Source organism: Hyla sarda, chromosome 2 (assembly GCF_029499605.1).
Source record: "Hyla sarda isolate aHylSar1 chromosome 2, aHylSar1.hap1, whole genome shotgun sequence".
Lineage (NCBI taxonomy): Eukaryota > Metazoa > Chordata > Amphibia > Anura > Hylidae > Hyla > Hyla sarda.
This window is the reverse complement of record NC_079190.1, coordinates 381,825,416-381,848,347: the sequence shown is the minus strand read 5'-3', so window position 1 is coordinate 381,848,347 and position 22,932 is coordinate 381,825,416. Positions and strand designations below refer to the sequence as shown.

The 22,932-nt window shown below is 41.7% G+C and overlaps 1 protein-coding gene across 3 annotated transcripts in view; it reads left to right on the top strand.

Moving 5' to 3' along the window:
* SH3KBP1 (SH3 domain containing kinase binding protein 1) overlaps positions 1-22,932 on the top strand; it is a 465,279-nt gene that overhangs the window by 168,296 nt on the left and 274,051 nt on the right. For all 3 annotated transcript variants that reach the window (XM_056558515.1, XM_056558516.1, XM_056558518.1), the window contains one exon: positions 2,970-3,090. In XM_056558515.1, the coding sequence (XP_056414490.1) occupies positions 2,970-3,090 (121 nt within the window). The remainder of the gene's footprint in view (positions 1-2,969; positions 3,091-22,932) is intronic.

The window sequence follows — 22,932 nt, the reverse complement described above, 5'->3', positions numbered from 1 at the left end:
AGGTAACAAACAGTCTTTAGATGGAGGACCGTAGTTCAGGCTCCTCACAGGTTTGCTGGGACTTCTAAGTAAATGAGCTTTGCTTTGCTAGCCACTGTGCTACTGGATTTAGATAATTTAGTCACACAGGATTTTAGTAGTTCTGAGCTGAATAACTCACGGTTTAGTGGCTGCTGAAGAATAGGCTTCAGGCCTAGCTTGAATTGATGAATGAGATATGAGATTGATGTGCTTGCTTTGAAGTGCGGGGACCAAGAGAGAGAATTTAGTGGCAGCAGCCCCTTACATATTTAGAGGACGGGACAATGCTCATTGGTCAGCATAACCTGATCCTCACCCAAGGACCTGCACAGTGAAGCCACGCCCCTTCCCTATGAGAGGAATTCAGACTAGTGATCTAAATTAAAAATGTAATAAAATAAATAAAGGTGATAGACACATAAAAATTAGATGTACATGATCAGGATTAGGTACTGAGTGATATACAAAAAAAACATTTTTGGTTGGATCTGACGGGTACGCTTTAAGTTACGCATGTGGCGGGTGTCTCCTGCCTTCATTGATGTCACAGTTTTGTCTGTGTTAATGGTGTGTACTTCTCTAGTTCTTGTGTCATTAGATACTGTGCAGTTGATTTCTTTACAAATGGGAGAAGTGTTGTTCCGGACATTAGGGAGTCCTGCCCAGTCTCTGTGTGTTTGTTTATGTATGACCTGTGACATGTGGAAATCAGGTGATGCATTGTATTATGAATTTTCTGTGTGTATGCTTTTAGTTTATGTACATTTTTTGTCTATTTATGCACATTTTGCACCTCATTGAGGTATAATCATTGTATGTATAATGTATACTTTTTAAATTTCACCATTTAATTATTTCACTTTATAACCATACTTTATGTAATTGATGTCCTTATAAATGCATTATTATACTCCTGTATCATTATGCTTGAAAAATACCTCACAGAGAATTTGAAGCGTTGCATGTTTTATTCGATGGGTGAATAAGAAGCACTTTTATTTATTTTTTACCATTTTTGCCTGGAGTGCAGTCTACCATTTGTGTATTGTATATGTCTAGAATTAAGATTCCACACTCCTGTCCACCTTGTGAGGCAACCACTGGTCACCACATTAACCCCTTAAGGACGCAGCCCTTTTTCACCTTAAGGACTGAGCCCTTTTTCGCAATTCTGACCACCGTCACTTTACAAATTAATAACGCGAAAACGCTTTTACCGAATATTCTGATTCTGAGATTGATTTTTCGTGACATATTCTACTTTATTTTGGTGGTAATTTTTTGGCGTTACTTGCATCCTTTTTTGGTGAAAAATCCCAAAATTTCATGGAAATTTTGAAAATTTTGCATTTTTCTAACTTTGAAGCTCTCTACTTGTAAGGAAAATGAATATTCCAAATAAATTTTATTTTTCTTCACAAATACAATATGTCCACTTTATGTTGGCATCATAAAATGGACATACTTTTGCTTTTTGAAAAAATTAGAGGGCTTCAAAGTAGATTTTATGCAAAAAGAGAGAAAGAACTCAAACATAGAGCAATTGCTACTGATAAATATGCAAATTGTTATTGTTATATCCAAAAAGTTAAAAAACGTCACACATTTGTGACTAAATGCAATAAAGATAAAATACCAGATGTGTATATATAAAGCAATACAAAATGAGATGTCTCAGATACAGCCAAAAACACGTAGGTGGATCAGGTGCAGTAATAGTAAAAATCTCAATGAATATATATGTAGTGAGGTCAGGGAATGATGTAATATGGCTCTTATTCAATAAGAAGTAACCAGGGGTCCAGAAAGGGCCCCAGTATAATAAATGTGAAGGATAACTGCTCTATCACATGATTGGTAGTATGAATAAGCCCAAAGTAAATCAATAATAAGTAGTTCAGTGATCCTCACTTACCCATAATGGATACCTGTAGCCACCGTCCCAACGTACGTTTCATCACCCGACTTTCTCAAGCGTCCCTTGCAGTTTGGCCCCCCTAGTGGTTGCCACAGTAAAGACCGTAAAGATCGATTTACTTTCACTTTCAATTCCCCCCCCCCACTGTCGATTCCCTACCTGATCAGGATCCAGCAGGCTCCAGCGAAGATCCCAGGTCCCCAGGCATCTTCTCCTGCAGGTACGGCCTCCATCTTCTTCCCAGAGCCCCTCGACATCCAGGGGCGGGCAGAACGGGGGGTTGCCATGGATTTCAGCAGGCATCCGGCTCCGGTCCCCAACCGGCTAGCGGTGGGGACCGGATTTCCCACGGTCGTATGGATACGCCCTCGGTCCTTAAGGACTCGGCATGCAGGGCGTATCCATACGCCCTCTGTCCTGAAGAGGATAAAGCAAGAAATGCATGGCTGCCTTTATTCACTTCTTTGAGAGAAATGGGGACTCTAATAAAAATGTGAACGTAGCCTTAACTCTTTTGAATTCAAAATCTTATATGCTATTTCACAAGGTTATTAGATAATTTGTATGCATGTCTAGTATATAGTATACAGATTAGTAAGACCATCTAATACAAAATGTTATAAAGGTCATTTTAGTTTAGCACAAGCTTTCAGGGCTGTGTGGGACCTTTATCAGGTAAAATCTTAGTTTAGAAGATAAATGAACCAGTGAATATATAGTAAGTTAATCAGTACATGAGAAATGATATAATAGGTGATGGCTCATATCAACGTGTACACAGTGTATATTTTAGACTCGTGCTGTAAAGCTTTCTACGTTTTCCATCCTGAGACATGAGATAATAGAATGTATTGTTATTGCCGGTAGTTAACATGTCTGCTTTGACTACACTGGCCTGGGTGCCATTTTAATTTGACACTCGTATAGGCCAGCACTACAGGAGGGGCATGATGACCTTTGTTTCATGTGGCTTTGCTGAATTTAAAGTAGCATTTTCTTTGTTGATTTATAATTTTTTTTTATCCTACAGGAACTAAAGAAAGACATTAAGAAAGACGTTAGCAGTAAACCACCAGACAGACCTAACCAGACCCTATCTAATGGCAGTGCCCTCCTTTCAAGTGAACCAGTGGTCCGTGGGTCCGGAAGAGGTAATTGAAATATGAATCTATAAGCTAGGGTAAATTCAACACATTGCATTAAAACAGGAAGAGACTTCTAAATGGTTGTTTCATGTTACTTTTCCTCTTGTCGTATAAGATTCTTGATTATAAACCTGTTCATACTGTTCCTTTTTTTTATCTCTATAGTCCTATTCATCACTTAGATATAAGCCTTTTATACTAGGTATTTTCCGAACAGAATTCTGTTCCAGAACTCCGCTTAAAAACTATGATGTAGCAGCCTCCCATTGTTCTCAAGGAGATTTTGCTGCACCATTCACACTGCAGACATTTCGGAACCTAGATTCCGCCAAAGAATGAACGTGTTCTGAAATGCTTTGCTGTCTATTGAGATGGCACATTTCAGAGCAGTCCTAGCTTGTTTTGCCAATGTCCCTACTACAAATGGATCTACGCCCGCAATAAGCCCTCAGACATACATGCCCAGTGGGGCACTCCCCATCACAAGAGCCCAGTCAAGTCCAGCCTATCTCCTCTTTCTACCCGCCTCCGTGTCTGCTGTGATAGGTGTATGCAATCAGGCATGGAGCCGGTGAATAAGAGGAAACCTTCTGTGCACATGAGCCTCATTTACATAAGAAAATGGTTTATATCTTGACACCAGAAAGGATTATAGAGTTAAAAAGATATGCCCTGAATTCTAAGTAAAAGCCCTATTTAGTAATGGACTTCTTTTAACCCCTGTACACCTGCTGACAGGTCCCTTGTAAAGGGTTAAATATAATATTCCTATTAGGGGATTTATACCTTTTAAGACACAGAGATGATGAAGAGAAGACATGTTTGGGTCTTTAGTATGTGTTGTGGTGCTAGATGGCATGAATGAGAAGTACAGTAAGGAAGGAGATAATGTGAATATGTTAAATAAAAATCAACAAAACCCCACAAAGCTCTATAACCATAAAGATTTTCAGCTGACATTGTGGTGTAAAAGAATCTTCTACTGTCATATGCTGCTCAAGTCTTACTGCTCTGTAAGTGTTACTTTCCCCCCTGCACAATCTTATAGTCATACAAGTCACCCTTTCAGGTTAGGGGTGCCCTACATGTGGTCAGCTGTTGTACCTCCAATATTTATTGATCTCCAGTTTACCCAGAGCTGGGCCATTATCACAGTGTATAGGCAACAGTAATGGCTGATGACATTTGCACTTTTCATTAGGGATGCACCGAAAGGGAAATTTTGGGCCAAAATCAAAAAATTTGGGCGGTGCTTGGCTGAAAACCGAACATGCATTGCCCTGCCCACTTTTTTCAATATAGTTTTTGTAAAATTGTATTATCCAAATTTTTTTGTTACTGATGTACTTGAAGGGGATTCGGGGTGGCTATAGAATGTACTGGCCGAGCTTGCAGCCACAGCACTGCCACTCACCATACATTGACTCCAGGACATACTATAGGGGTACACTATCTGATTGGTTGCTATGGGCAACTACTCCATTTTTCCTCAGCATGTTTTGATAAATCTCCCCCTTATATCTTAAAAAAATAAATAAAAATCAGCATTCTTAAAATGTTCTCTTCTGACTCCTATAACTTTCTTATTTTTCCATATACAGAGTTGTATAGGGGTAAATTTTTTGTGCCGTGATCTGTATTTTTTTTTATCAGTACCATTTTTTATTTTGATGGAACTTTTTGGATCACTTTTTTTTTCTGCTACATTAAGTGAACAAAAATCAGCAATTCTGGATGTTAGTAGGGGGGATTTATACTTTTTTTTAGGGGGAGGGGCTTTTTTTATATTTATTGCCTTTTTATTTTTTACAGATTTATTTATACAATATTTTTTGTCCCCATAGGGCAGTGTTTTACAGTGTTTCTCCAGTTGCTTTAAAACTACAACTCCCAGCATGTACAGACAGCCAGGGGCTGTAGGGCATGCTGGGAGTTGTAGTTTTGTAATAGCTGGAGACACACAGATGTAATTTTTTTACTTCAAGACACTGATCTATGCTAAGCTGTAGGAGCCTATAGCACAGCACTGATCAGTGGTATCGGTGCTCCATTACTACAGGCTGCTAAGGCCTGCATTATTGGAGCGACGATAACACAGGACGGAGGAAGGTAGGGAACCTCCGCCCATCCTCTCAGCTGATCGGGACCCCGCAGGTGTCCCAATCAGCTCCACTGAGCTACCGCAGATTGTTTTCAGCATTTTAGATGCTGTGATCAACTATGGGTTAATACCGGACATCCCATGGGTCAGTGATGGCCGGCATTAGCCAGTGTAAAGCGAGCTCAGCTCCTGAGCTCGCTTCATACACGAGCTGCGCGGGCATCACCTCCTTCCAGTGCTCGGCATTGCTGGGAGGAGTGACAGTGGGCCCGTAACGGAAGGCCTGGACCGCGCCGCATGTCCCTATTCTAGGCCACGCCCACCAAAATTATCGGCAGGAAATCCCCTTACCCAAAAATGCCAAAAGGGGCATTTTCGGCCAGTAATTTTCGGCTGCCGAAATTTTGGTGCATCCCTACTTTTCACAACTTGTTACATGTTGCTTTCCCCTTATGCCTTCATCTTAAAGAGGTATTCCGGCCTGATACATCTTATGCCCCAATCCAAAGGATAATGCCGGGGCGCTGCACCTAGATTATAGGGGCAAGACCCCTGCGATCAGACATCTTATCTTAGATGTATAAGGCCGGAATACCCCTTTAATCAAAGAAACTTGTTGCTGCATCGATGGTGGACTGAACCTACACCCCTTCCCATGCTCCAACAATATGTCCCGTCAAGAAGCTGAACATTGTGCTCAGCCTCCCTCCCTGCCCTCTATTGTCTGCACAGATAATTCCTGGGAAAGGGCAGAGAATTCTCGAGTCATATATAATGTGGAAATCACATTCAGCTTCCTCTCTCTATATTTGACTGATTATGCCTTCCATGGCAGATATGGAGAGAATTATTAGTCATAAACAGTTGCAGAGTTCTCTCTAAGAAATCCTACAGCGAGGGAATAGAGCAGCCTGCCTTGTGAGCACTCTACCCATTATTGAGGATGTTTTCAGGGGAGTCTGGTGCTGCCCTGTGCCCCTGACTTAGGACTATAAAATTCCTCTCTATAAAATACCTCTCTTGCTAAAAGTCTGTCCTTTAGTACAAAAATATAATGTACAGAATATTAAAATACATTCAGATATACAAAATATTAATAGTAAACATTGCCAGGATAATGCCACACATTTCCATAATAAAATAGTACCACACTGTGCCAAGATAAATAATGCCACACTGTGCCCGTTAAAGATTGTCATACTATGTCTAAGTATTGCCGCAACTAAAAAGATTAATCTCTATGCAGATTAACAGCAGTATTCCTTATGTTTTTTTAAAAGATTGATTGGACTGTGTTGGTTATAAAGTAAGCACAACATGTTTATCTGGTGTGGTGCTGTGCGGCGTCCGTTGCTGCCGTGTCTGCGGGGAGGTGCGACCCATGGACTGGTTTGAGTGGCATTGGGGCCGTTCTGCCAGTGGGTCGTTCCCCCCGTGGGCACTGGTGCCGCGGCGGTGGTGGTCGTCGCCCAGTGCCACGCCATTTTATGCTAGGGACGTTAGGGACCCACTCTAAATAGGTGGCCTTGACGTGGCGAGTGGGCTTTGTACTTTTTGATCAAAACGTATACTAACAACCTGTTAGTTTTTGAAATTATGCTGAGAAGCAATTGGATCATTGTGCAAGATTGTAGATGTGCGACCATGTCTGTCTTCTACCTGAATTCACATGTTTATCTTGTTTGTTTGTTTATTTATTTTTTGTATACTTTGGCAGGACACAAAGGGAAAAATTGAAAAACCTTATATAGTGCCGATAGTGGTTTTAGAATGGGTGTTTCTGACACATAACAAAGGGCATCTGTTATGGTGCTATTTGCACATAATTTGTGGAAGTAATAATGTGACGGGGCATACTTAGTATAGACCAAGTATTTTAGGGGTGGAATAAACTTAGTGATATTTAAGGGACACTTACTGAAAGTGACACGATGGAGATAAAAGATTTTCTTTTTTTAAGTAAATATATGTTTTAAAATCTAATTCTAGAGAGTATTAGGCTATATTCATACCATGTTCAGGAGAACACAATGGGGGCTATTTATCCATTTTACCTGTTGACCGTTCCTTTTTACCCATTTTTTTTTTTCACTTTGGTTTTCGTGGACATGCATCAGATTTATCATTTGGTGCAAGTTGTTAGTAATTTTGTCTCAAATGTTGAAATCAGCTGTTCACAGCGCCTTTTACACAGAACTTACCCCCACAGAGGACGCGTATTTTACCCTGTAGAGCAGCCATTTCTGAGTCCCTCCTGCAGTATATAAGCAAGCGACGTGAGTTATTTTCTTTTGTGGGGTTTATAGCCACCATGTGAAATGGATTTTATTTTCAACTTGGGTAGTTTTTTTTTTTTGTTACTTTAGTGCAGTGGTCTTCAACCTGCGGACCTCCAGATGTTGCAAAACTACAATTCCCAGCATGCCCGGACAGCCGTTGGCTGTCCGGCCATGCTGGGAGTTGTAGGTTTGCAACATCTGGAGGTCCGCAGGTTGGAGACCACTGCTTTAGTGCTTATCTTTCATGAACCTGTGTGGCCATGTCCAATGCTGGCTCAACGGAGGGTGAAGGTTCCTCAGAGACAACTATGTCGCAGGATAGTATTGAGCAGCCCCGGAGGCGTTGCTGCTTTCAGCCAAAAAATGTTTTTTATGTATTTTGACGCCTTTACATTTTCTGACATTGATAAGTGTGTTTTCCATGTGCAAAATTTCTTGGCGGGGATTTGCGCCAAAAAAACAGGATTTGCGCTGATGATAATGATGAATTACTGACTAAAGTTAAAATCAAACACTGGACCGTGTGATTTTGAGAAAGTTGTAAAAATAGCAGTGGAGAAGATGCGCCAAAGTTTGGAGCAAAAAGACACTGTGCCAAAGTATTGCGCCAAAGTTACGTGAAAAAAAAACCACATAAATCCTTTGATAAATACCCCCAATCAGTATGTGTCCTGGGATAGCACTAAATATAATCATAGGCCCCATTGTCCCAATAAAGGCAAAAGAGTCAGTGGAAACGGATGAAAAATGTTGTCATATAAAACCCGTGTGAAACTGACCTAAAGGTAAATGCAGGAAAATCAATAAGAACAGTCTGTGTTATGTTCTGTGGATTTTTCTGAAAGTTTGGGATGGAAATGCTTTAAATGTGATGTGGACTTGATGTTCCCCTTTAATTCAGTGAGATAAATTTACTACGAATCAGTGATATAAATTTGAACATCTGCATCGCAGGTCAGTTTCAGTTTAGACAATTTCCGCAGTGTATAGATGAGATTTGAAAAATACTTTGCTGGTAATGTAATCCGCTGCAGATTTTCCATGTGAATTTCTACAAGGAAAATTTGAAGCTAATCCATTTAGTACGCATTTACGCCAAGGGTATCTACACACTAAGTTATGTTCACACGGCAGAATGGCCATCCAGAAAATTTCCAAGCAGACATTCCGCGGGTGCGGGCAGAAGATGCTGGCGCTAGGACAGCTTGGAAATGCGCTGTCCATTTTGCTGTGTGAATGAGTTCTAAGGAAGAAAATATATTTTCTTAACTTTTGGAGCAGAAATCTTATTTCTGCTTATGCCAAAATGAAGCAGCAATGAAACCGAATTGGCACTTACCGTATATACTTGAGTATAAGCCGACCCGAATATAAGCCGAGGCCCCTAATTTCACCCCAAAAACCCAGGAAAAGTTATTTACTCGACTATAAGCCTAGGGTGGGAAATACATGATCCCCCCCATCAACCAGACCCCCGTCATTAAAACCCCTGTCATCATCACCCTGTCATCCCCCCCCCTTCATCATCACTGCCTGTCATCATCCCCCTGTCATCATCATCCCCCCCCCCCCCCCTCATCATCACCGCCAGTGGTCTTCAAACTGCGGACCACCAGATGTTTCAAAACTACAACTCCCAGCATGCCCGGACAGCTGATGGCTGTCCGGGCATGCTGGGAATTGTAGTTTTAAAACATCTGGAGGTCCGCATGTTGAAGACCACTGAAGGCGGAGAGTTCACTCGAGTATAAGCCGAAGGAGGTGTTTTCAGCACGAAAAATCGTGCTGAAAAACTCTGCTTATACTCAAGTATATACGGTATTTGGTGCTGAATTTGTAGTGGAATTACAAAATGCCATTGACTTCATGGGATTTTACTCATGGATTCCACCCCAGGAACTAAAATGTCAGTCATCAGAAATTTCCATGAGGAAATTACTCTGAACAGTCTTGTAAATCCCCTTGAAGAATCCCCTTGAAGAATTCACACTGATTTTGTGGAAGAAACCTCAAAATCATTGTGAATTTGACCTGCAATAATTCAGTGAGCCCTTAGGGTGGTTATAGGTTTTTTGATGCATTTTTCCTAATGTTTTTTTTTTTCTTCAAAAGTTTTGAAACACAGTTTGAGGTCTATGGCATTTCTTTAAAATGTATCACATTTAGAACATTCTTTAGTGGTGGTGTTTTTATTTAGGTGTTTTTTCATAGACTTCTCTGAAGTAGGGAAAAAAAAACCTGTAAAAAATTGTATAGAGAGTACAGTTCTTTGCCCTTCCTGTTTTTGTTTTCTTGAAGACCATGATTATTTAAGAAAATGCCACTATAAAACAGCTTGTAAAAATGCATGAACTTAATGCCATTTTTACAGGTCAAGAAATGTGTGAAGGAATCTTAAAGCTGGGTTCATCCAGGGAATTCCGAATTCTGGTGCAGTAACCTCCCACTGCTTTAAATAAGTTTTTCTGCACCATGCATAATGCTAAATTTCTCATTCTGGACTCTGCCAAAAGAATGAACATATTAATTCCTTCAGCAGGTCCACTCAGTAATGCATTGCCGTCTACTGGTACTGACCGCCCTTGGAATCTCCTTAAGCTACATATTACAATGTAACCTAAATGATCAAACACAGCTTCAAATCTTCAGCTTCATATCCTGCACATCAAATATGCACAGGATACTGTCCGTGTGAATACACCCTAAGAGTAGAGTCACACACAGGCAGTCACAGAGCAACTGCAGCGTGAGCTCACTGCTTCGGCCGGATAGTTCTGTCTGTCAGCTTGTGACTGCTGGCGCGAAATCCACTGCTACGAGTGGTCTGTGACCCCAACCTCAAGGTGTATTCCTTACAACAACAGTAATACACAGGATTGGGGATAACTAGATGATTATGGGGGTTCGACCACTGGGACCCCCACCGATCCTAAGAACAGAAGTCAGATGTGCAGAAGCCCATAGAGAATATTTGGAGTACTGGCTGCCCATGCACCTTGCCACTCCATTCATTCGAGGGGCATTTGACTTTCTTGATATTGGCTTAACCCCATTAAGAGGTGTAATTGTAATGATATGACACAGGCCAGATAGAAGTGCAAAGGAATATAAAACGGCCATTGCCTTAAAGGGGTTATCCACCATAAGGGGATTTTAGTACGTACCTGGCAGACAGTAATGGACATGCTTAGGAAGGATCTGCGCTTGTCTTGGGGCTAAATGGCCATGTTGTGAGATTACCATAATACTGTGGCTAGCTTTTTGTGAACTGGTATTTCCTGTTTGAGTTTTCTTCTTTTGCCTATAAATCCCATAAATTCATTTTCCTCCCCCCCCCCACACACATCAGCCACCCCACCCATTGAAGCATAAATGAGCTGCATCCATTAAGAAGACCTGTGGTTTTCATTCAGGGTGCCTACAGCTGTTTCATTAGTTGCAGATTAATCTCTCTCCCACCAAGCGATCCCTCCACCCATTGAAGCAGACAGGCTCCCTGTCATCAGCTGACTAGTGAGTCAGGTCTCGACCGCATTGCAAGATGGGAAAAATCTGAGATTTTGTAGGACTTGACTTCTCTAAGCAGGTGTTAGAAATACATTTATATGTGGGAATGAAATAATGTTTAAAAGACCAATTTCATTTTTTCTTGTAGTTTGCATTTGAATTTTAGTCTGTAAGGGATCAAGCATATTACAAAAGCCAGTGTAATGTAGTTCTGCACAAAACAGAACATGCTGTTATTGGTGCAAACAATGGGTGACCTTCTATTCTATTATGTTCCATGCACTGCAAGAATAGAAAAGGTGTTCTTCAAGCTGGATAACAAGTTTAAAGACGCTGCTTTTGATATAAGAACCTAAGGCGAGATGTTTTTAATACATACATTGCCAGGTATAACAAGGAAAATATCTATTGTAAAGATTGAGTGAGAGAAATAAATCAGTAAATAAACGGTCACTTGCTGTCAACCAGGCATTATATATATTGTCAGATTGTATGGATTATTCTGTAAAGCGCATACATATCGTTCTCAGTAATGTGCATGTCCATGTTAAAGCGTCTGTTAAATGCGCACACAGCGGCAGTGTGATTTATGGTAGCATATGTCTAGATAATGACATTTACTTGCCAGGGGGCAGCGTATATTGCTTATATGTCAGCAAAATGCAGGGAAAGTGCAATTTATAGCCACAATCCGGGCTTGACATTACAATCCAGTTGTTTCTATAAGATGTCTGGAGAAGAAGCTGCAAAATTCCAATTAGCATTTTTATTCTGTCATTTTTCACTGTGTAGTTTTATTCTAACTGCAGTTTAAATGACCTATGACCAAATGGATTGTCAGATATTAGATTTCTTTTTGGTTAAGAATCCTTTTCATTGTGAGTCATTTCATTAAGAACAAAGAGCAAAATACCTTTTATTTAAAGTGGATGTTTAACTTTGAAAACTTTGCTTTTTAGGATAAAGGGGTACTCTGGTGGAAAACTTTATTTATTTATTTTTTTTAAATCAACTGGTGCCAGAAAGTTAAACAGCTTTGTATATTACTTCTATTAAAAAATCTTAATCCTTCCAGTACTTAATAGCTGCTGAATACTACAGAGGAAACTATTTTCTTTTTGGAACACAGTGCTCTCTGCTGACATCATGAGCACAGTGCTCTCTGCTGACATCTCTGTCCATTTTAGGAACTGTCCAGAGCAGCATATTTTTCTATGGGGATTTTCTCCTACTCTGGACAGTTCTTAAAATGGACAGATATGTCAGCAGAGAGCTCTGTGGTCATGATGTCAGCAGAGAGATCTGTGTTCCGAAAAGAAAAGAATTTCCTCTGTAGCTAATATTCAGCAGCTAATAAGTACTGGAAAGATTAAGATTTTTTAATAGAAGTAATTTACAAATCTGTATTCCAGGCCAAAACTTTTTTTTATCTATCAACTGGCTCCGGAAAGATTTAAACAGATTTGTAAATTACTTCTATTAAAAAATCTTAATCCTTCCAATAGTTATTAGCTTCTGAAGTTGAGTTGCTGTTTTCTGTCTAACTGCTTTCTGATGACTCACGTCCCAGGAGCTGTGAAGCTCCTATGGGGATATTTTCCCATCATGCACAGCTCCCGGGACGTGACATCATCGTTGAGCAGTTAGACAGAAAACTTCAGAAGCTAATAACTATTGGAAGGATTAAGATTTTTTAATAGAAGTAATTTACAAATCTGTTTAACTTTCCGGAGCCAGTTGATATATTAAAAAAAGTTTTTGCCTGGAATACCCCTTTACACCTTTAAGTGAAAAATTCAATGACATTTTTTTTATTAATAAGTCTTTTTTAGTGGTCAGAGCTTAGACATAGATTTATGAGCTTGGGAGCTTATTGTATATTGCTTATACATTGAACATTTACACAACGGAGTCTTTATCGTAGATTGCTTAATATTTGATGGGATAGTTAGCACAATATGCAGTTCTATTTCCCAACATTATAATTTTCTGGGGTCTATCGGCTGCAGATCCGACATATACTATTTATTTCAATTGCTTGAACAACATCACATAGTGATTCCATTCACGCCAATTTTTGTTGGTTTATGCTAAATTTAGCGCAGCAGAGCACACTATTGAATCCGATTAAATTGTCGTATCAGCAAAAACTGGCCTGAATGAAGTCACTAGGGTACTTAGTTCGGGCCACTGAAATGAACTATACCCGTTTCTCTACGCCACAGCATTTGTCAGCTTCACATTCTTGGTAGGATGCCAATGGATACTTGTGATGGACAGCCCTAATGTTTATAAGAATGGGGATTCCTTGTCTCCCCAATGTGTGTGGCAATGCGCATCCATTTACTCTGGACACTAGAGACCCTTGTTCTCATGACTGTTGGGGCGCTCAGCAGTTGGATCCCCCCACCATGGATCAGCTTGATTATAACCTATCCTTTGCAGCAATTCACAGGTGAAATGTGCTCTAAATCATACGCAGATTTGTTTCTAAACCACATTCAGCAGCATGGGCATTTTAAGAATATATCACACTATTTGGATCCGATGATTTTTTTTCTTGCATTTATAGTAAATGAAGTTTAGTAAATGACTTCTCTATTTACTGTATTTACTGGAACAAAGTTTAGTTTTATAGTGTGAAGGTTGTGGGAAGATAGTGAAAACCATACAGAGCAGTGTGTATGGCTGCAGCTAGACATGGCACCAAATAACGGTCCTTCCAGGTGGCACTGGGTAGTGATATTATGGCACCATCTTGTGGCTGACTTCTTGGGATGTGTTAGAACTGAGCAGTGATCTCCAGCCAGTGGTACAAAAGCCACTGGATGGATTACTGTTTGGAGTAATGCAGTGCCATTGAGAACAGGCATGTACTACACACATTTATATTGGCTAAACCATTAAATGTTCTTTTATCATTTCATATTTGTCCTCAGATAAATCTAACTATTAGAAAAAATGTAAGTACTTAAATAGCCGAAGTAATAATGCATTGCTTGAAGAGCATTTTCTGCAGAAAAAAAATAAAAAATAAAGTATAAATGGAAAATAGAACGGTTAATGAAAGTCATCATTATTGTGATAATCCTGAAATGAACCATAAATACGTGCGTTTCCTTTATCCAATCTGTTTCTTCCTTGCCTCATTCACATTTACACACAGAGAAGATTGTCAGCGTATCTGAGATTTTCATAATGTTTCTCCTTCCATAACAATAATTGCCTTTAGCAGAATATGAGGATCCTTCGTGTTTATATGCAGCAGATTAAGAGATTCATTTTGCTTTTGTATTAGATTGTTTTTAAGCAATTATATTCATCATGAACTATTTCATACAGAGCAATATCCTTGCTTTTCAGCATATTAATTTGAGCAAAACGAAGCAAATGTCTGAACACAGGACAACATAAAGGGAATTTAGCTCTACCCGTAATTTCTTATAAAGTGTTCGAAGCTTCAGTGAGGGTTATTGTACTGCTGGTCTTCCACCGGTAATGTTTTATTTCCTTGTAACTTACTGTATTTGCATAAGAAATGCAAAAATGAGAATTGCTCATTTGTGGAGACAGATAACAAATGACAGTGAAGAATAGAAAAGGAGGCAGTCTGCCTGTGTCCCTGGCAAACAGCAGACTTTACAGGGGGATTGGGGTGGGGGTTCCCCCCGAACCGTTGGACCCCATACATTTATGAAATCCATAAAGCCTTTTACAGATGTCTCTGGCCATTCTGAGATATCATAAACTAGAAGGAAGGATTAATTTCCGATGTGTACCTCCAACCTCTAATTCGCCCTCATGCACTCAGCATAAGCCAGAAAAGTGTCCTATTGCTTTATGCCGAGGCTGTATACATATCTCCTATACCTTTTAATACTTTTAATGAAAGGAAAGAGTGACACTTTAGGCAGAGCAATTAGTGTACAATGGCAGATTTTTATTTATAGGCCACTCTCTAACCATGTGCCACCCCAACCAAACAACTAAATCTCACCCACCCTCCTTCAATAAGTAACATAAGCGAATCATAATCAAAGAAGATAACATCAAATAGTGTAACACATAAAAAGTAACCTTTGCATTTTCACTAGACTGTGCAAGGACCAGGCAACATTTACACTGGACTGTGTACTGACTGGGGAACATTGTTACAGTAGACTGTGGGCTGACCAGGGACAGCATTTACACTAGACTGTCAATTTACCAGGGATTGCATTTTTACCAGACTGTAGACTGACCAGAGACAGCATTGTAAACTGGACTGTAGACTGGCCAGGGATGTTTGTGCTAGACTGTAGACTAACCCGGTACATCATTTGCACTGCACTGTAGACTGGCCAGGGACATTTATACTAGACTGTAGACTGACCAGGGACAACATTTACATTAAACTGTAGACTGACCAGGGACAGCATTTACACTAGACTGTCAATTTACCAGGGATTGCATTTTTACCAGACTGTAGACTGACCAGAGACAGCATTGTAAACTGGACTGTAGACTGGCCAGGGATGTTTGTGCTAGACTGTAGACTAACCCGGTACATCATTTGCACTGCACTGTAGACTGGCCAGGGACATTTATACTAGACTGTAGACTGACCAGGGACAACATTTACATTAAACTGTGGACTGACAATCAAAATATTTTACACTAGACTGTAAACTGACCAGAGACAACATTTAAACTAAACTGTAGACTGACCAGGGACAGCATTTAAATTAAACTGTAGACTGACCTGGTCAGTCTATAGACAGCATTTAAACTAAACTGTAGACTGACCAGGGACAGCATTTAAGTAGACTATAGACTGACCAGGGATTGCATTTTTACCAGACTTTAGACTGACCAGAGACAGCATTTACACTAGACTGTAGACTGGCCAGGGACGTTTGCGCTAGACTAGACTTACCCGGGACATAATTTGCACTAGACTGTAGACTGGCCAGGGACATTTATACTAGATTGTAGACAAAGGAAAACATTTACATTAAACTGTAGACTGACAATCAAAATATTTTACACTAAACTGTACACTGACCAGGGACAACATTTAAACTAAACTGTAGACTGACCTGGGACATTATTTAAACTGACCTGGTCAGTCTATAGACTGCATTTAAACTAAACTGTAGACTGACCAGGGACAGCATTTACAGTAGACTATAGACTGACCAGGGACAACATTTACACTAGCCTGTACATTGACCAGGGACAGCATATTCACCAGCCTGTACATTGACCAGGGACAGCATATTCACCAGCCTGTACATTGACCAGGGACAGCATATTCACCAGCCTGTACATTGACCAGGGACAGCATATTCACCAGCCTGTACGTTGCCCTGGGGCACTGTTATAATTCGAGGACTGAGCTTGTACACTAGACTGTACACTGACAGGAGCAGTGTTTATACTAGACTGCGGACTGAATGAGGGCTGTTTTTAAACTAGGTTGTGCCAACAGCACAGTGTTTGAAGGAGCACTGGACATGCAGCAGATGTCCCGAAACAGCGGGCAGGGTCTTAAATATACACTCATGGCCGTAAATGTTGGCACCCCTGAAATTTTTCTAGAAAAGGAAGTATTTCTCACAGAAAAGGATTGCAGTAACACGTTTTTCTATACACATGTTTATTCCCTTTGTGTGTATTGGAACTAAACCAAAAAAGGGAGGAAAAAAAGCTAATTGGAAATAATGTCACACCAAACTCCAAAAATGGGCTGGTCAAAATTATTGGCACCCTTTCAGAATTGTAGAAAAATAAGATTGTTTCAAGCATGTGATGCCCCTTTAAACTCACCTGGGGCAAGTAACAGGTGTGGGCAATATAAAAATCACACCTGAAAGCAGATAAAAAGGAGAGAAGTCCACTTAGTCTTTACATTGTGTGTCTATGTGTGTCACACTAAGCATGGACAACAGAAAGAGGAGAAGAGAACTGTCTGAGGACTTGAGAACCAAAATTGTTGAAAAATATCAACAATCTCAAGGTTACAAGTCCATCTCCAGAGATATAGATTTGCCTTTGCAACATTATCAAGAATTTTGCAACCCATGGCACTGTTGCTAATCTCCCTGGGCGTGAACGGAAGAGAAAAATTGATGAAAGGTGCCAACGTAGGATAGTCCGGATGGTGGATAAGCAGCCCCAAACAAGTTCCAAAGATATTCAAGCTGTCCTGCAGGCTCAGGGAGCATCAGTGTCAGCGCGAACTATCCGTCGACATTTAAATGAAATGAAACGCTATTTTGGGTCACACTGTACAGCCCATTGTCAGAAAGCTGGATTTGCATCCGAGATCTTGGGTCTTCCAGCAGGACAATGACCCCAAACATATGTCAAAAAGCACCCAGAAATGGAAGGCAACAAAGCGCTGGAGAGTTCTTAAGTGGCCAGCAATGAGTCCAGATCTAAATCCCATTGAACACCTGTGGAAAGATCTTAAAATTGCTGTTGGGAAAAGGCGCCCTTTCAGTAAGAGAGACCTGGAGCAGTTTGCAAAGGAAGAGTGGTCCAACATTCCGGCTGAGAGGTGTAAGAAGCTTATTGATGGTTATTGGAAGTGACTGATATCAGTTATTTTTTCCAAAGGGTGTGCTACCAAATATTAATTTAAGGGTGCCAATAATTTTGTTCAGCCCATTTTTGGAGTTTGATGTGACATTATGTCCAATTTGCTTATTTTCCTCCCTTTTTTGGTTTAGTTCCAATACACACAAAGAGAATAAACATGTGTATAGCAAAACATGTGTTACTGCAATCATTTTCTGTGAGAAATACTTAATTTTCTTGAAAATTTTTAGGGGTGCCAACATTTACAGCCATGACTGTACAACTGTCCCAGAGGATTAGGGACAGTTGGGAGGTACCGTATGTGTATATGACAGTATATCTTTCACAATGCTTTTTTATACAAAGGAGAAGGGTAAAAAAGTATGGCTTGTGGCATACATTTTTGCCTATGGGAACCTCTGAGGAGCATATCCCACTGTATGCCTATTCAATGAAACACAGTATCAGAATGTCAGAAGATCCATCTAATGTGTACTTCTTACACAGACCCAAATCGGGAGGTTATCAGAGCCTTAAAGAGTACCTGTTATTAAACCATGTTTTCTAAACTAACTCAGATTATATTCCCTAACTACTCCTAACACCCCTCCTTCCCTTAAAAAAAATTTCCAAGCTTTAAAAAGCTGTGTATCATGCCTTAACCCTTGCTCAAATTGTGTGAGCTCCCAGCAGGAGAAAGTGGGCATTCCCCAGCAGGCGCGACGTCACTGAAGCCTGCGAGAGCTGTGCCTCACCATGCCCCGCACACACTTCTTGAGTTTGGTCTCCTGCCAGGCCGGGAGGAGACCAAATTAACTGTTTGACTTGCGGTAGGGAACAAATCAGGGGCCACCTAGTGGCCGTTTTTTCAATCACATTAAAAACAAATAAAGGTTGAAAATGTTAACAGCAAGTAAAGCGCAAAGTGTCTTATAATTACATAAGGGACAATATATTAAAAGTTTAGTTTGGTGACAGGCACTCTTTAATTTGTAAGGATTCCACCAAACCCTCCAATTCATCAACTTCCAGACCCTATGTGGGAAATTTACCGATGGTTAACACCTGAAAACTGGAGTTAAAAAAGTCTTACATTTTTGTGCAAGCCATATTTTTTTTAGAAAAATTTACTACTTTTCCTATGTTTTGTGCAAAAACTGAGTGTTTTACGCCAACAATCTCAACTTTTTTACACCAGTTTTCTGGTGCATTTATAAATTCCCACTTTGAGTCTAATTAAAAGATGCAGCGTACACTATGGTACATGCTTATGTTTCTACTAAATCCATTACAGCCTGAAAAGAACTACTTATCATCCATTATCACATTTATATCTCCATCTATATTTCATCAGTATTTGTGGCTCGGCAATGGGGAAAAAAGCATTTATGTTGTTTTAATATTTTATTTTTTAACCTCTTATGATTTGTGTTCACTTTATATCTTTTTCTACTTTCTACTAAATATATTTTTCTTACTCACTATAAACCTACCCACAAAATGAGGTCATAGGAATGATAATGTTTGAGTCATGTTATTCCTTCTTTGTATTAGACAAAAAGTGTATACTGTTTTTTTTTCCTGCTTGGGTGCCCACAGTCGATCATCTAGAAGGAAGAATAGACTGAACACCTGTTTGGAGTGACACGTGGTTTTGTCTGAGGCCACTGCCATTCTTTAAGTATAATTTTATCTTTAAAATACTCTGGGAACAAACGCTCGTTTGGGAGTCCGGCGACACGATTACTGTCTATAGAAATAGGTTTTACAGTCTGCACCTGCAATCCTTTCCTGCCTGAACATATTGTATAATTAGAGAGTTTACAATGAGCCAACATACAGTTACCGGCGCATGAGGAATTTGCTTGTAATTGTTGTCAAAACAAGAACCGGCCTCCACTCATCGGGTTATATCGCTATAACTTAATTTGTTGCTTAATTCATACTTCACAACTGGTGATAAACTTAGTTATTATTTTCTCTGATGTCTTTTGGCAGACAATTTTTCTTATCCACTAATTGGATGTTATTTAAAAAACAATAAAGCAAAAACATTGGTGCTAAGCTGAAAAGATTCAGCTTCTTAAAAAAATCTATACTTTGTTCTCCAATTGTTCCTCCAGTGCTGCTGTTGCTTCAGAGTTCCAGGCGGAAGTGCCCCGGTGACATCACCACATACTGCGTGTGGGAAGCAGCTGCCAATCATTGGCCTTAGTAGTTTCGTGCAAGAGAGTGCATTCTGTGACTCCCCTTCTCCCCTGTACAGTTTTCATGAACACTGAGAATTCCTTTAATCTAGTGCAGTGTTTCCCAAGCAGGGTTCTCAAGTACCCCCAATAGGTCATGTTTTCAGGATTTGCGTAGGCTATGTTTACACCTTGCAATTTCCATGCAGAATTTTACATTAGAATTTTGCATGGAGATTCCACAGAGCAGAGTCCCATTGTATTCAATGTATTCCAGTGTATTCTGTTGGGTGTCTTAGGCGCTGGTGGTGGTCTTTTATAAAATGGATCTGGCACTCCATTGGGGTATCTGATATACATAGAGAGCTCAGCATATATGACTAGAGTCTAAAATTTACATTATGGATAATACAAAGGCCCAGGGTATATACACACAATGCAAAAAATCAGAGAGCCATTCCATTATGGCACAGTGGTACCAAGGTTATATGTGCAATACTGGAATTTCAATAATGGTTTTAAAAAACTTAAAGGGGTTGGCCACCTCTATTATGTTTTTCAATATAGCACTGCAGTGATTATGAACTTATTACTACCCCATAGTCGGAGGATTCCTGCGTCCCCATTCCCTTACATCACTCGGCTCTGCTCCCACTTGATCTTCGGTCAATGTATGGAGCCATGGGGCTTATCGTCCATACATGGCTGCCTGTGGAGGAACTTGTGACGATACATGTCACTCTGCTTCCTCCATAGCACTCAAGCAAGGAGCGCAGGTGCAGTGAAAGATGCACAGTGAAGTTTATTGTCACATGCACCTCCATGGTCAGCCATGTATGGACTGATTCCATTGGATGGAGAAATCATAAATTGGCAGATTTAGTAATACTGAAAATCTTAAATGTAGGCTAGGAAGTTTTAAAGCTTTTTTTGATTATGCTGCATAACACATTTGGTGCCTCTCTAGACTTGTCTAACTTTTATAACAACAATTGGATGGCTTACTGTGAGTCAATATTCTAAACCAAAAGTTTGGAGCACAACTTTGGCACAATTTTGGGAACATGTTCTATTTAAAGTAAAACCTCTTTGCCTCTTAACTATGTGCATTGACAATGTTAGAAACTAAAACTGGCATGCCATTTGTGATGGATCGGCACATTCGTTGTGTCTAAAACGTGATAAAATATTTTGCACCAAAAATGTGACAAAGTTTGGCTCTTTTTACAGCAAGGTCTAGGGGCCAACACGTTAGTAAATGGCAGAATGTTCTTTGTGTTTTAGGCTGCTTTCACACTATAAAGTTCTTCCGTTTAAAGATCCGTTATAAAATTCCATTATAAAGTCTTTTATAACGGATCCTTAAACTTCAGTTAATAAATCCCATTAAAGTCTATGGGATTTTTTAATCTTCCGTTTGTACCTTTTTTGTTCCGTTAAACTAACGTCCATTAGTTATAACGGAAGAATAGAACGGACATGCAGTATTTTTTTCCCGTTTATAATTAGCAGATCATTGAACGTCCGTTAATTATTAACATTGAAGCCTATGGCGTAACGGACGTTACAAAATACACCCGTTATTGTCCGTTAATTTAACGTCCGTTAGTGCTACTGAGCATGCTCAGTAGACGCTTCACACTCCTGAAGTCACATAGGAAAGTTGAGTAGTGCTCACACCCGCTGTCACACCCCCTCTACTTCCTGGTCAGACAGCAGGAGGCAGCAGTAGGAGTCTGTTCTGGGTATTCGTATTAATCTGCCGCCTTCCGCCTGATAGCACCCCTGATAGCACTTCAACAGCGCTCTATTAACAGCCCAAGAACCAGAGCAGTGCACCCTCCTGCACCCCCCCTCAAGGAGGCAGAGTAGTGCACCCTCCTGCACCCCCCCTCCAGGAGGCAGAGTAGGGCACCCTCCTGCACCCCCCTCCAGGAGGCAGAGTAGTGCACCCTCCTGCACCCCCCCTCCAGGCAGGCAGAGTAGTGCACCCTCCTGCACCCCCCCCCCCCCCAACAGGAGGCAGAGCAGTGCACCCTCCTGCACTCCCCCCCTCCAGGAGGCAGAGTAGTGCACCCTCCTACACCCCCCCCCCCTCCAGGAGGCAGAGTAGTGCACCCTCCTGCGCCCCGCCTTCCAGGAGGCAAAGTAGTGCACCCTCCTGCACCCCTCCCCCTCCAGGAGGCAGAGTAGTGCACCCTCCTGCACCCCCCCCCCCCTCCAGGAGGCAGAGTAGTGCACCCTCCTGCACCCCCCCCCTCCAGGAGGCAGAGTAGTGCACCCTCCTGCACACCCCCCCCTCCAGGAGGCAGAGTAGTACACCCTCCTACACCCCCCCTCCAGGAGGCAGAGTAGTGCACCCTCCAGCGCCCTCCCCCCCTCCAGGAGGCAGAGTAGTGCACCCTCCAGCACCCTCCCCCCTCCAGGAGGCAGAGTAGTACACCCTCCAGCACCCTCCCCCCTCCAGGAGGCAGAGTAGTGCACCCTCCTGCACCCCCCCCCCTCCAGGAGGCAGAGTAGTGCACCCTCCTGCACACCCCCCCCCTCCAGGAGGCAGAGTAGTACACCCTCCTACACCCCCCCTCCAGGAGGCAGAGTAGTGCACCCTCCAGCGCCCTCCCCCCCCCCCTCCAGGAGGCAGAGTAGTGCACCCTCCAGCACCCTCCCCCCTCCAGGAGGCAGAGTAGTACACCCTCCAGCACCCTCCCCCCTCCAGGAGGCAGAGTAGTGCACCCTCCTGCACCCCCCCCCCCTCCAGGAGGCAGAGTAGTGCACCCTCCTGCACACCCCCCCCTCCAGGAGGCAGAGTAGTACACCCTCCTACACCCCCCCTCCAGGAGGCAGAGTAGTGCACCCTCCAGCGCCCTCCCCCCCCTCCAGGAGGCAGAGTAGTGCACCCTCCAGCACCCTCCCCCCTCCAGGAGGCAGAGTAGTACACCCTCCAGCACCCTCCCCCCTCCAGGAGGCCGAGTAGTACACCCTCCTGCACCCTCCCCCCTCCAGGAGGCAGAGTAGTGCACCCTCCTACACCCCCCTCCAGGAGGCAGAGTAGTGCACCCTCCTACACCCCCCTCCAGGAGGCAGAGTAGTGCACCCTCCTACACCCCCCCCCCCCCTACAAGAGGCAGAGTAGTGCACCCTCCTGCGCCCCCCAAGGTGTGCCGGTAGGGAGAGGTCAAACAAAGGTGAATATAACGGACGTTAATAATAAGGT